This window comes from Drosophila eugracilis, unplaced genomic scaffold, assembly GCF_018153835.1.
Source record: "Drosophila eugracilis isolate 14026-0451.02 unplaced genomic scaffold, ASM1815383v1 contig_513, whole genome shotgun sequence".
Classification (NCBI taxonomy): domain Eukaryota; kingdom Metazoa; phylum Arthropoda; class Insecta; order Diptera; family Drosophilidae; genus Drosophila; species Drosophila eugracilis.
In genome coordinates this window covers 306,999-321,864 of record NW_024573387.1, presented here as the reverse complement: position 1 = coordinate 321,864, position 14,866 = coordinate 306,999, and the positions used below count along the sequence as shown (strand labels likewise).

At 45.3% G+C, this 14,866-nt stretch overlaps 1 protein-coding gene across 1 annotated transcript; it reads left to right on the top strand.

The window, feature by feature from the left end:
* Positions 1 to 3,699: 3,699 nt before the first annotated feature.
* On the top strand, positions 3,700 to 6,247 carry LOC108114767 (prolyl endopeptidase). Its single transcript, XM_017225879.2, has one exon. The coding sequence runs from the start codon at positions 3,742 to 3,744 to the stop codon at positions 6,031 to 6,033; it is 2,292 nt and encodes a 763-aa protein (XP_017081368.2). The 5' UTR covers positions 3,700 to 3,741; the 3' UTR covers positions 6,034 to 6,247.
* Positions 6,248 to 14,866: the final 8,619 nt, after the last annotated feature.

Sequence of the window (14,866 nt, the reverse complement as noted above, 5' to 3'; positions counted from 1 at the left end):
CATCCCAAAGATACACAAAGCTGCAGCGAGAGAGTTCTGGGATTTCCGTGGGGTGCAGGCCATCCGATGGAATCGCATCCTATGTTTATTTGTTCGTTTCAAGTGGGAAATCGGTGGACTGATAGCGAGAGTTTCCCTCAGCGGCAGTGTCGCCTCAGGTGGAGTGATGTCCCAATATTCAACGGAAGTTTAAACGCTTTTCTTGCAGTTTTTCGAACTTTTCTAGAATTATTCTTGATCATTATCTTTAAATTATATATTAAATGTTATTTTTGTATTTAATGTATCTCCGAACTATTATTTTCATGGCCTTAAACATTTCCCCTCGACTGTAGACAGTTGAGTCTTCCATCTTGCAAAAACGCGAATCTCTCCTTATTCGCCAGCTTTGACCTCCTGCTTTTGGCCAATAAAGTGTAGATCGTAAAAATTATTATTTATAATGCGAAAATTTGTGGTATCTGGATGCATTAATTGGCATTGCCCCTCCTATCACCACGCAACCCCGCCGGAGATGGGATATTTTCTTGGCCTATTGTCAGAGGCGATGACGACGGCAGTTCGGCTGAGACTTTCCATGCGCGAAATGTGCGAAAAAAATAAATTCTGCTGTTTTATTTATGTTTACAAACTGATTTATTCCGCAGCGCTGGCTTCGTGCTCGTTGCATGCCTCAAATTTATTTTGACAGAGACGGACAACCCAGTAAATGGAAAGCTATATGTGTATCGGCATATGGATCTGCTGGCATATCGCTTTCCTCGGATGGAATTGCAAATTGAGTTTCGTCGGGGAAAGGAATGTGACTCGCTGTGGCTAATGCGTTCTCAAATTGGTTAACAATAGATTCCGGCTAACTTCCATATTTATCGGTTGGCATCTACGACCGGCAGAATCGAGAATCGTAATCAACTTTCTTTCGCCGAATCTATAACAATAGAAAAGGCTTTCCCCGCGATTCAGCTGGCCACTCACACTCCCTCGCTGGCGTGCCATTAAAAGAGTTAACCATCATAAAGTCAGTGGCCAGGAGTCGGGTGCCGGGTGCCAGGCTCAGCAATACAATGGACAATGAGCACATAAATCAGTGTAATTAATAGAAAACTAGCCAAGAGCCAGCCGATCCGTTCGTCGATCCCCACGCATGAGCTGGCACTGGAGCACGTGTGTGCCAGGTCCGATTTGGTCACTCGGATTCGGACTTGGGAATCGGAATACCAAATTGCCAAATCTCTCAACCTCATTAAGAGTTCGAATCGAAGGCATTGGGAGAGGGAGATCTAGACTCTATCTATCTACGATTTCCATGGGAGTCTGTTTAGTGTAAACACTGGGCCTGGGCCATGCCAGCGCATTCTCATTATGCGTTCTCGATTGGGTTTTGGCCCATTTATCTCACAGTTTGAGGCAAACGCATAAATCTCTCAACGGCCAGCGCAATGCGATATTTCAGTTCGGAATTAAAATAAATATTTAAAGGGATGCTGGGATATTTTTAACAAAATTCAATTTATTATCAATAAAGCAAAATTCTAGTTCTGGACTTTGGCCAGGCGCATCAATCAACGGACCCACGAGGTCGTCTCCAAGGAACTAATTCATTCATTTGCCCGGCACCAAATCACTGGCCATTCATTTGCCAAATGTCCGGCCGGAGAACGGACCCCAAATGGATCAAAAACTCCTCATCCGGATGAGGTGAGGACTCGGGTACGGAAAGGGGTGACCGGTGACCCGGAGTGGGAGAAGTCGTAAAAAAGAGTCACCTGCAATAAGTCAGAGGCGAGACTCAAGCAGTTTGACGGCCGGCTGCTGGCTTGTCCTTCAAATTACAGCCTGATTAGACTCGTGGGACATCCAAACCATTCTCATCTGTTGTGGCTGACTAAGAGATGCTCCTGGGCGACTTGGAGCGGAGGAAGGGGTCGGCGGGCCCAGATTGATGAGCTCTGCGGCTGCCTCTAAATAGCAACCTGAGAAGCGAAAGTGATAAATATATGGCTGGGCATGTGTCCACAGTGATTTTAGTTAAATGGAAATAGAGGGAAATAAATGGAGAAGAGTCTCTCTAGGAAAGGGGAAGCTATGCTTGGTTTTTAAGATCTTAATAACATCATAGGATTCTTAGATACTTAGCCTGTACATTAAGACAGTATTTTCCTCTGTTAGATTACAACAAATTAGATAACCTAAAAGGAAATATATTCCCGAACTGATAACATAAATTCGGGTTTGGCCTGCGATCGTGTGACAGAAGTCTGAAAGTTATTGACAAGGCCAGGACATAAATTATGGCCTCGGCAGAGCGTTAATCGCACATTTAACTGGCCGGGCTTAAACTGCAACTCGGGTAGCTTAAACGTTTGGCAAATCGGTGACTGGGGGCAACATCGATGCAGAGTCGCAGAGGAGTTGCAACAACTTTGTTCCAGCGATAACAATCGTGGTTGCAGGAGCAGCAGGAGCGGCCCCATCGATCCCGATCCCGATCCCTATTCCCCAGGCAATCGGAGAACGCAGTGAGAGATGCAACGGGCCAGAACATAGTCAGCAACACAAATAATTCGCTTTAATGAGATCGCAATCTCGGCGATTTGCGACAAAAACACACGCGGTTTCATCTCCATAAACTCGACGCAGATGCAGATACAGATTCCCAGTCCCAATCCGAATCCGATTCAAGTGTGTGAATGTGCTGTGCGTGCCTCTGATCACTGCAGAGATGAAGATGAGCCAAAGTCGAGAATCTCGATCTCGATCGAGCCACAAATCCCCAATGACGACCATCGAGCCCAGCGTCCAATCGATGCAACAACGTGGAACGATCGCTGGCTACCAGTGTACACTGTGCAACAAGCTTTTTGAGCTTGAAAAATAATAAATATACAACTTTTTATTATTATAAAGATGTAGAATGGGGAAGACCCAACGAGTATATAAAGACAGCAAGGAACTTTTTATAAATCAAAATTAAAAATCTCCCTTTAATGGTGATTAATTTCTATCAGTGTATCCCTTGTTATGGCTGTTCTCTGCTGCTGTTGCGCTCATGTTGGCTGTCAGCGCGCTTGACTTGTTGCCCCCCTTTCTCCGCCGGCCCTTCTGGCCATCTCGTCCTCCGTCTGTGTGTAGCCCCGGCTTGTTGACATGCTCAGCATGCTTAGGCTTACAGCCAGCAGTCCGAGTCCACCAATAAGAGCAACTGCAGCAGTCAGAGAAGCCTCCCAGAGATGTCAATGTGTCGTGAAAGGGCCTCCCTTTTGGCCAGCAGAGACGCGGCCGCGACACATGGCTCTGGAATTTCAATAATTTAATGTAGACCTCCAGTCCACTATGTGTATATAGCCAGCCAACCGCCGAACAAGCTCCCTTCCCCCGCAGCCTTTCGTCAATTCACAGCCGAAAGTTTGGCTCATCACGTGCCACGCCACGAACATTTTTTCGGACAATTAATGGCTGCAATTAGTGCGACATGGCGCTGATTAAAGTTGGCGGGGCCGAGGAAAGCGACCCCAAAAGGAAAAGTTGGTCCTAACTGCATGTGGGATGACGAATGTTCGACACTCCCGGAAATTCCGCAACATTTGTAATACAAAGGGGGAAAGGGGGGAACACTAGTTTATTAATGACGACTAAAAATAAAAGAAAACTTGTGAAAAGTTGGCTATCGAGAAATGTCATTCTCTCAGCATTGAAATTTCAAATTTAACCAACACTTTCGCGCTCTCTTTTGGAAAACAAATGCTGAAATTATTTTTCCTACAAATCGCAAGCAAGCGCAGCCTTCGAAACATAGAAAAGTCCTTACTCTCGCAGTCCCTAAACCACCTAACCATGTCCCGACCCCAAGCCTCGGTCAATCATCCCACCGACCTGAGTCGTCCTTCGGTCGAGGTAGGAAGCTCCAGGATCGTGTATCCAGAAGCACGGAAGGATGGCAAAATGGAGGAAATGCTACATGAGTACAGAATCAAAGACGTCTACCGTTGGCTCGAGGATCCGGACTCGGAGGAAACCAAAAGCTTTGTGGATGCCCAGAACAGTATTAGCCAGCCGTTCCTCGAAAGAAGTGAGGAGTGGGAGAGCTTCAATGCCAAGCTGACGAAGATCTGGAATTTCCCCAAGTACGGATGCCCCTCGCATCACGGTGACTACTATTACTACTTCAAGAACACTGGCCTCCAGAATCAGAGTGTCCTGATGCAGCAGACCACTTTGGAGGCCCCCGAGGTGGTGTTCCTGGACCCCAACAGCTTGTCCGCCGATGGAACCACAGCTTTGAGCCAAAAAACATTTTCGGAAGATGGAGCCTACATGGCCTATGGCTTGAGTGATAGCGGGTCGGATTGGAATAAGATCCGTATTCGAAAGGCTAAGGAGCGAACTGATTTCCCTGAGACCCTGGAAAAGGTGAAGTTCTCGAACGTCTCCTGGACGAAAGACAACAAGGGCTTTTTCTATGGTCGATACTCCGATCAAGACGGAAAAACGGATGGCTCGGAGACAAAGCAGAACGAGAACCAAAAGCTGTATTACCATCGAGTTGGAGAGAGCCAAGCTCAAGATACTTTAATAGCTGAGTTCCCAGAACATCCGTCTTGGCGCTTCCAAACCGATGTTTCGGACTGTGGAAACTATCTGATACTGTCCATCAGTCACACTGTCCGAGATAATATGCTGTACTATGCTGACCTGAAGCCGGAAGAGCCTATCACTGGCAAGCTGGAGGTTAAGCCCATTGTGGATAAGTTCGAGGCCGACTACGACTACATAACCAACGAGGGATCCAGGATGTACTTCCACACAAACAAAGATGCTCCCAACTACCGCGTGGTTGTGATTGACTTCACCAATCCCGGCGAGGATCAATGGACCACCTTGTTAGCCGAACACGAGAAGGACGTTCTGGAATGGGCCAAGTGCGTCAACGAGGACAAGCTCATGGTTTGCTATAACAGTGATGTCAAGCACATTCTGCAGGCCCGTGAGCTGCACACCGGCAATCTCATCCGGCAATTTGGCCTGGATATTGGGTCCGTTAATGGGATTTCAGGAAAGAGGAAGTACTCAGAGATCTTCTACGGCTTCTCATCGTTCCTAACGCCTGGCACCATTTTCCACTATGACTTTGCCAAGCCCGTTGAAAAGCCGAAAGTTCTTCGGGAAATTAGTCTGAACTTGGAGGGCTTCAACCGCGAGGACTACAGCGTGGAGCAGGTGTTCTATAAGAGCGCCGATGACACCAGGATCCCCATGTTCATCATCCAAAGAAGGAGGGATGCAGTGGTGCCCCGACCTTGTCTACTGTATGGATACGGAGGATTTAACCACAGCCTGATGCCGTCCTTCGGCATAACCAGTCTGATGTTCATGGACACCTTCGACGGAGTCCTGGCCTTTCCCAATCTAAGGGGAGGCGGGGAATACGGCATAGAGTGGCACAATGGAGGTAGATTGTTTAACAAACAGAATGTTTTCAACGACTTCCAAGCTGCCGCAGAGTACCTGACCCAGAATAACTACACCACCAAGGACCGGCTGGCCATACAGGGCGCCTCCAATGGTGGCCTGCTGGTGGGTGCCTGCATCAACCAGCGTCCGGATCTTTTCGGAGCAGCCGTTGCCCAAGTTGGAGTTATGGACATGCTGCGCTTCCACAAGTTCACCATTGGGCATGCATGGTGCTCCGACTACGGCAATCCCAATGAGAAGGAGCACTTTGCCAACCTCTTCAAGTACTCGCCACTGCACAACGTTCACATTCCCCTGAACCCAAATCAGGAGTATCCCTCGACCTTGATCCTGACTGCCGATCACGATGACCGAGTAAGTCCCCTGCACTCTCTGAAATTCGCCGCCGCTCTCCAGGAAGCCGTGCGGTACTCGGAATATCAGCTCAATCCCATTCTTCTGAGGGTCTACACCAAGGCAGGCCATGGAGCCGGAAAACCAACCAAGATGCGCATCAATGAGGCTACGGACATCATCACCTTTTACAAGAAGACCCTCAATGTCGACAAAGTCAATCTGTGAGCAAGGTATTGGCCTTGAACTTTCTGGTGATGAACTGAAAACCTTTCTTAAGATTAACTTTAACTTTAATAGCGGAATAAGGTAGCAATCTCTAAGTTAACTCATTTCGATAAGGTTCAATTGGGATTAGGGATTGCTTTCTTACACAATGATTATGTTATTAGTTTTCTAACAGCCTAACAATGATTCCAACCCAAGGGGACTAAAACTGCAAGCACACATCTGACATTTTCAATTACCCTTTCACTTCAGAGTCAGATAAAGATAGTTCAGAGGTATCCATGCCCAAAACCCGAAGAGACTGCTTTTGATGTCGTAAATCAAATGTTAAATCAGTTGCATTTAATTAGAAAAAAGGCGCCCAAACATCGGAGCTGTCAGGGCGGAGAAGCTTCCATTCTGAGCACTTCTCCGGCTCCGTAATCGCATGATAGTCGAACGATTAACGCTCAATACGGGCGCTGAGCATGCGATATAAGGTATAAGGGGCATGGTATGGGTATGAGTATGCGATGTAAGGAGGGCTCTGGGGCCGGGATCGAGGCGGGAGCGGAGAGGGACCGTCAGACAGAAGCTGCCAGAGGCGAACAGGCCGCCAGCTTCTGCCCACTGACATTGGGCCAAGAGCGGAGAGCGTTTTGGTAGTTGTGTAATGTCTGCTGCCAACTTCAGGGTCCCAGCATGGGTCTGCAGATCCCGAGCTGTGGGTATCGGAGCAACGCGATCGAAAATGGATTTGTATCAATATCGACTCACTAACATGATTCCAATAAATTAATATGCATACATGGCAGGCACACAGACAGCGACTGTTGTTGGCTTTTTGGCCAGAGGACGGAGTCTGCGACTGGGAGACGGGGCAAGGAGTCTGGAGATCTCGATCGACATCGCAACACGATGATGCATGTGCAGTGTCTCTGAGTTGTGATCGTGTTAATGTAAATAATTGCCAGCCAGTCGGACGAGGCCCAGTCGAATGGTCCTACGGAGTGGCTCGGTAGATGTAATTAAAATCTCTCCTCTTCTCACTTTCTGGCTGCATTTTGTCCGGCTTGTTCGCCGTTGGCCAAGAGAGATTCGTCTTGACTGATATGAGAGTGCGCGACATACACGCAAGTCTGTCCCTCAACAACCCCCTCCCTGCGATTGCATTTTCCCGCCAACTTTGGGGAGCTTGATGCTGACAGTTCACGATTTTGGCTTGGCATCTGGCGAGATTTGCTGGGGATTGAGTGAAGAGAAAAGCTCTGAAGTATCTCGATTCAGTTAGCAAGCCGCCTAATTGGGTTTGTAATTTGCATTAGGCCAAGTGGCAAACATTTCCAATGGTAGTTTCTTTAATTGCAATCGCCTCTATCAGCACTTAGTCACAAAGAGTCTTTAAGTGTGAAATTTCGGATTTTTATGAGTTTCTTGGACAGTCAAAAGATTTCACGAAGTGAAGTTACAATTTAACTGCTGATAAAACAAGATTTTCCTCTGCCTAACTTTCGTTTTTAACAGTTTTGTATTCAGCTAAAAACCCAATAAAAAGGTGCAAAAAGTTAAAACCAATTTGGTACCCCAACAACCTCCCATCGATTGCTGGCTGCAGTGCGTCTTCAACTTTGAATGCAGATTGTTGCACGTGACCCAAAGTGAAAAACAAAAAGAAGGAGCACAAGGGCCTGGCCCTGGCATTGGGCTGAGCTGGTTGCCTACTTCACTTACTCGAATGTCAAGATGGCCAAAAGGACCCGAGACGAGGCCCTTGTATCGGAACATTCTACTGTCCCCGGCTTATTTATGGCCTCAGATGCTGAAGATATAGCGCCAGACGAGGACGAAGACCGACTTTGCGTGGATTATTTTAAAACAGATATCGGCGGGCGATGGTGACGGCATTTCACAGGAACAGCAACACAGTGATATACACTGAGAGAAACAAGTGGCTAGATATACTTATAGTACATTTACAACTAAAGAAGAGCTTTAGCAGTTTATGACCTATAATGCAGCTTTCTAACCATTTTCTGATTTAGAATCGTTAACCACATTAACAGCTAAGTTTCTCTCAGTGCTGCCCAGAGCGAAACTGAAACCGTAGCTGAAAGCTTCCATTTTCCATATCGATGCATTGTTGATTAGTCCCAGCGATGTTGGGGCTGGAATATTTGGGTTGCATTTCACCTGGTTGCCACAGAGTCACGCACGCACTCCAGTTCCACAGCCCGTCTGCCTCCCCATACCCATTCCCATTCCCCATTCCATACACCAGATCCAAGATCCCAGCTGAGATCAGTAGAGTTGTCAATCAGAGTTACCGATCCCTTCCGAAGCCCCTTCAATCCCGGCCGTTTCGCCAAAGTCGCCATGTCATTATTTGTGGGAACCAATCCTAAAGAATTCTTGTGTCTGGCGGCCAGCGCAAAATCGACAATCATTACTCGAAATACATGCCCAAGTAAAAGCGAGTCGCAGCAATCAATCAATCACGGCCACAAATCAAACATGTCAAGCCGAACTCGACTCCAATCCAGTCTTGAGTGGCTCTGGAATCGAGTTCACTTCGCACAATGGCGCACATATATGACAGATCATCAGCATTCGGATCGATACTGTGTTCACTTCGAGCCCATCATTGCTCACTTTTCGAGAGGGTTTCGCTGGTTTCGGTTTTACCTTTATTTATATTTCATTATATTCATGGGACTCTCAAGTACTCGACTAGGTGAGTATACAAATAGAGGTTAATGAGCTTTTTCTTTCTCTCAGTTTTGTCCAGCTCGATGATGGTTAACGAAATGTGTCAAACGAATGTGCTTATTGTGGGTCTGTGATGGATTTTACTACAGTTACTAATAGTAATAATATAAGAAGCAGATGTTAAAACTCCGCCAAATATCATCTTCATTAAGAAATCCTCTGCCTTGACTAAGAAATTCCCTGAAAATCCCATCAGCTCCTGATCCATTTTCCACTCTAATGATCTAGCAAATGGCACTTTCAACTACAATGCTTTCCCGTAATGCTCAGACCAAATAGGTGGTGATCTCTCACACCTCTCCCCACAATCTTCCGATATTTTCGTAACCCATCCCTCGGATCCTGCGGCCATCCCCATGTTTGTGTTCTGCAATTAAATTCGTATTCTCTTACAATTGAGGCGCTCGAGTGGAGTTTCCACGAATCTCGTGGATATGGATACGCTGACAAGCAGATTGAGATGCAGATGCCGATGGTGGAGTAGGAGTTGGGGTTGAGGGGGAAGCTGATTCCGAGGCAGCTGCAATCTTGGCCGAGACCGTTGGCTGTTGGTTCTAGGCCCGTTTGTTGTTATAGGCCCTTTGGAACTGGGTACTTGGCGGAGTGCGTGTGTTTATACTACCTATGGTGGTGGAAATTATCAATGGGGGAGGCTGCGGGGTCTCTCAAGCACCGGGCATATCAAAATAATCAAATTTTTGATTGAGTGCAGTTAGTGCGTCTGTGTTTACACATTGTAGACGACGATGATCGAGAGATCGATTCGACTCATAATCATTGCCCCGAGGAGCCTGGCTGCGTTTTCGTTTCGTTTTAGTTTTCGGTTTTCAGTTTTGTGTCCAATCATGTTGTTGATATTGATAATGACATTGATGGCATCGAGTTGCCCTGAGTGACTGTGTATCTGCACTGGAAGAAAACAGATCGTTTTTCTTACTTGGCTATGAAAGTATTTTCCTACTCAGGAACAAGCTCTTTGCAATGTAAAGAGCAGCATTTACATTCCTTTCTCAACTTTTTTCTCTTCTAAAACTTACTTAAATGTAAAAAGCAATAAGAGTTTTCCCAGTGCACGTACAGCTTTACATCTCCAACTCGATCAAAATCTCGAACTCAATCTCGAGTGCGAATGCATTCGATTGTTGTTTGCGCGGATTTTTGATTTCGAATGTTCCGAAGCTGCCTGATGGCTGTCAATCCGGTGAAATCCGGCGCAGTTCGAGGGAATTGGAATTGGATACTGAAGCCAGCCGAGACGGACGATGATATTGACATTATCGAGACACTTAAAATTTGTCTGCACACAGTACAGCCTCCATGTAAGAGATAAATGCGCAAGTGCCAATGCGCAATGATAACTTCGAGAGCCTCCTTATTGTTTTCCCATCATTAGACATGCGATACACTCGCTGATGGGGCCCTCAGCAAGATTCATCGGGCTTGTTGGCTTTGGATTTTGATGGATTCGATGCACTTGGCCTGGCAGATAACCAGATCGGACAAGTGAAAGCGCTGTGAGAGTTTGTTGTGGAAGAAACTTTGTGGAAGAAACTCACTTATATAGTATTATTGTGGTTAATAAGCATTAGCAGATTCAATACTGTAATATAGAGGAGATGGGTTAAGGTCTCCTTAACACTAAAGCAGAGGTGCTCAAAATTGACCTAGGCTAGAGCATTTACTAACACAAATATAAGAATTCGTGCACATATTTAGTAACCCTTTGTGTTGGTTTGCAGATGTACACTGAGGTTTTTTTTTTGCTAAGCAATTTATCTTTTATTTTAACACTAACGTCGATAGTCCACTGCGAAATAAACTCCAAAGTGCAAATATAAGTTATAGGGAATGAGCAAGAGTTCGAGGATGATCCAAAAAAAACAAGAACAAAAATGAGACGAAAAGAGGTACACGAAAAAATATATTTGCAGAGAGCATTTATAAAAACAAATAAGCAGTCTGAGCAGCCCCCCACTTAAGTAATACATATACAACTTTTATCATAAAAGGCTTGAATATTTCAAACCTTCTTTCTAATTTTAGATTTAAAATTTCCTTTCATCTTAATCATGTGCGTTTTTCTGAAGAAACAGTCTTCTTACATATATATACTTTGAAGTTTTACAAAATATAAATCAGTTCTGAATAATCATAAGAGATACACCTTTCCCTGTTCTCAGTGTACATGTAATAGCCCTGCTATTGAACAACCCCTCAAATCATAAAATTATTAAATCTTGACCCGAATTCCAGATGGGAAATCCTGCTGGAATAACAAAGCCGCTGCCATGTCCATGCCTAACAAAGATAAATATTGGCCCAGGCAAATAGTTTCGAATGGCTAATAGATTGGCACTTTTAATGGCGAATGATGAGCACCATAGAATCGAATGGCCCGTCGACAATCCAAGCAATTAGCAGAGCACCCCGAAAACAATTTGCCACATTGTCGACGGCATTTGGCGGTGCATCGCGTCTGCGAGTAATTCGTCAGAATCGATGAGGGACAGACAGCCAACCAGGGGAGTCAAAGATGGCCAAATCAGAAAAACATTTCTTTTGTTTTTGGCACATGGCCCGAAGTGCGATGTCAACTGCAACGTGACTTGGAACTCTTTGCGGTTTTCCTTTGATTGGCAATTTTTCAAAATCGTCACCATCTCAGCTGCCGGACAGGCACGCCCCGGGTTCAGCCACTCACTCAGTTACACTGAGAGAAACGTAAATGCTAAATGAAATGAATATACCAATACTTAATGTTCATGGATAGTTATTTATATTTAAACATGATTATCAAAGAAGGGCATTACCTTGAGGGTATCTTTCCTAAGAGAATTATCATCTAAGAATCTGTAGAGTGTTTCTTTCAGTGCACTCACACAATCTGGCAATCGGACGGCGGCCCCGAGGAGGTTTTGGTTATTTATAATTCGAAGCGATTGATTGATGGAATCGCTGCAAAGTCGGTGACACTTCGCACTGAGGCAAAAATAAATAACCGGAGCGATGCTGGGCGAGGCATTGACAGCTGATTGCGAAAGTCCATTAAGGGACTCCGGACGAGGAAGCTGGACGAGGTGCTGGCCACATCCACCGAAGAGCAAAGGGCACTGTCGGAAGAGAGGGGAGATGGGTTGGAATGCAGAGAGTGGGAGGGCTGCATCTGCATTGAGGTTTTGTGGCCTTGGCAGCGGCATCAAAAGTGCAGTCAATCAAGTGAACAAAATTGGATAATTTCCCCCAGAAAAAAGTAACGTTTCCGTTTGGTAATACGAGCCCGAAAGCCACATCCCTGGCCCTCTCTGTGCACGTCCATCTGTCCGGTGGCTGTTCTACCCAAATCAGACAACACTCCAAAGTATTTCGGGTAATCCTTGCCAAATGATAGCCTATCCCAGCAGCGTCTGCTGCCGACAGGGAGCTTAATAAAGTGAGCCAAGATGCTGCATTGCCAAATTTCAAACAAATCAGAATCAATTTTAGCCTTTTTTGATGCCTGGCTGTATCGAAAGAAGCTATGTAAATGTTCACCTGTCTACTTCCGGTTAAATGAATCGATCGTTTGCACATCAATTTCAGGTTTATTTTTAGTATATTATATTTTCGGAGAATAAATTATGGCAGGCTTAGGTTAAGTTGCAATGTTAAAACATGTAAAGAATTATCCTAACTTGCAATGAATGCAATTTATAACAATCGCAATGAACGTGCTGTTCTCTGCTGTGGTCAGAAACGAAGTTTTCTTTATTCCGTTATTCTTATCCTAATTTGAAGATGTATTAGTAACATTTGCCGATCGTGGGAACAGGACACACATAGTGCTCGTTAGCCTGATCTTTATGCTATCGTAAGGGAGGGGAATACATTGTGCTTTCACCTACATATGTGTGTATAAATAAATTAGTGTGACCACCTGCTACATTATGACTTAACCCATAACTAGTATCTTTCTTGCAAGTCTGTGCTGGTATCCTATTTTTAAAGAAAAAACTTATTGAAGTTGCAGATCCAATACTTAATCCTTGAGTGCAGCTTCCTTGAGCTTTTCATTGTCTATCAGGTGGACGTCAATGTTTTGACAGGAAATGATTTGTTTGATACATCGCCAGGCACATCCTTCTGCGAGTATGTCTACCACATTTATCCACTTGGCGCGTCGCATGATGATCGACAATAAATTGATGCGGGACACGAAGCAGACTCGCTGGGGCAAAGTGGACTGAGTCAGCTAAAAGCGAAGTCCCTGACTGATGTGTTCGAGAAAGAAATCCGCTTTATTGTAATTTGTCGAATGCGGCGAAGGGACTCGGAGTCCCTTTAATTGCAGTTAATGATTTATGAGCAGGGGATGCACAGCGAATTTTGCCAGCTAGAAAAGTGGGCCGAAAAGTGGTCGGAAGCCCTAAAAGAAGGCCAAATAATTGCAGCTGAAGACATTTACACGCGCTTCTGACATTTACGACCATCCGACGGTGGAGTGCTCGACTTGTCTGTGACATGTGGAGCTGGACACTGGACAGGGGACACTGGACAATGGCAGTTAATGGTCATGATGCTGCTCCAGCTACACAGATAACAAACAACAACAACGGCCACAAAAAAGGCGAGGGAAATAAAACCGACTCACCAACGCTACATAAATTTCAAAACTAGCCAGCACCGAGCCTTGGCTGTGGGCGGGGAAGGCGGGACTCCATTCCCTCATCTGCCACATTTCACGCAGTGACGACATGAATCCGCCAACATAAACACACTCAGTCCAGGACAAAACCAGGACATCATCCCGGCCACACGAACGCACTAAAACACACACAAACACAAAGCATTAGAGAAGACCGTTACACGAAAGAAAAAAACTGAAACACATAAAGGCCAAAAACGACAACTAACCAAGTAAAGACAGGCCCTAAAAAATGTTTGAGGATAGCTAAGAGACTTCTGGAGCTAGTCGAAGGGTTAACACTCTTGGTTAAGTAATAGACTTTCAGTATTATTTGCACCTCTAAAAGGGAACCTTTAGGAATTTCAATTTTTGATATATCCATTTAGCTGATAAGATATTAAATCTTAACTATGTATAATTTTGTAAAATGCTATAAAATAATTATCAACAGACTGAAATACCTTTGCCCAAATATCTTTAGAACTGCAGTGCCATCATCGCAGTGGCAAGTGCAACAGTAGCAGTCAGAGGCATACAGTATGGTATCCAGAAGCCCTAAAACACACTGAGAAAAAACGTTTACTCTTACGTTTCATATGTTAAATGATTAATTAATATGTTAAATGATCTAATAAAATTGACCAAAAATGAAAAAGCTTCACCTTTTCATAATGCTTAAATACACCCTCTTCTACCTTATAAGTTAAGTAAGTCATAATTTGTATTCCAATAGCAATTATTAAACTCAAGTTTCCTAAAAATATTAATAAAAATAAGAAAGGTACTAACAATCACTTCCTGCCACTGCCAGGCCACAGATATTCCTCTTTTTCTGAGCGTAGAGAATGAGAGACCGTCATGAGACCGAATTCAGAGGCTGCCTCAGACGGGGTCAGAAGAGAGGAAGGCCAGGATGGATGGTTGCATGGGACAATCGGGGACACGAGGACTCGGACCCAGACCCAGACCCGGACCCAGACCCGGACCAGGAGCCGGACTCGCAGACCTGCGGACACTGTGTGGCCTGGCGTGCAGCCGTGGCCAAATTGGTTGATAGCTCGAAAAACAGTTTTTGCACAGCTCCGTCAAATTGCATTTGGTGTGACAGACCGCAAAATGCATCATCACCAACATGAGCGATGAGTGTTGTTGTTCTAGCTGTTGCCGCTCCGTTGTTGTTGATGTTTATATTTGCCAGGCCATCCCAGTCTCCACCCCAGCCCCCTTCCACCATCTTCCTTCATCTCCAATCACCATCGCCACTCCACATTGTCCAGTAATTTACGAGCTTTTTTCGGCATGTCCCCAGGAATGGGAATGCAATGTGTTGCCTGCATTTCACTTTGTTCTGATGAGGACGAGGGGATATTATGGCCAGAGCGGGGGGAGAGTGTTGTTAAAACATGGGTTAGGTCCGGGACCCAC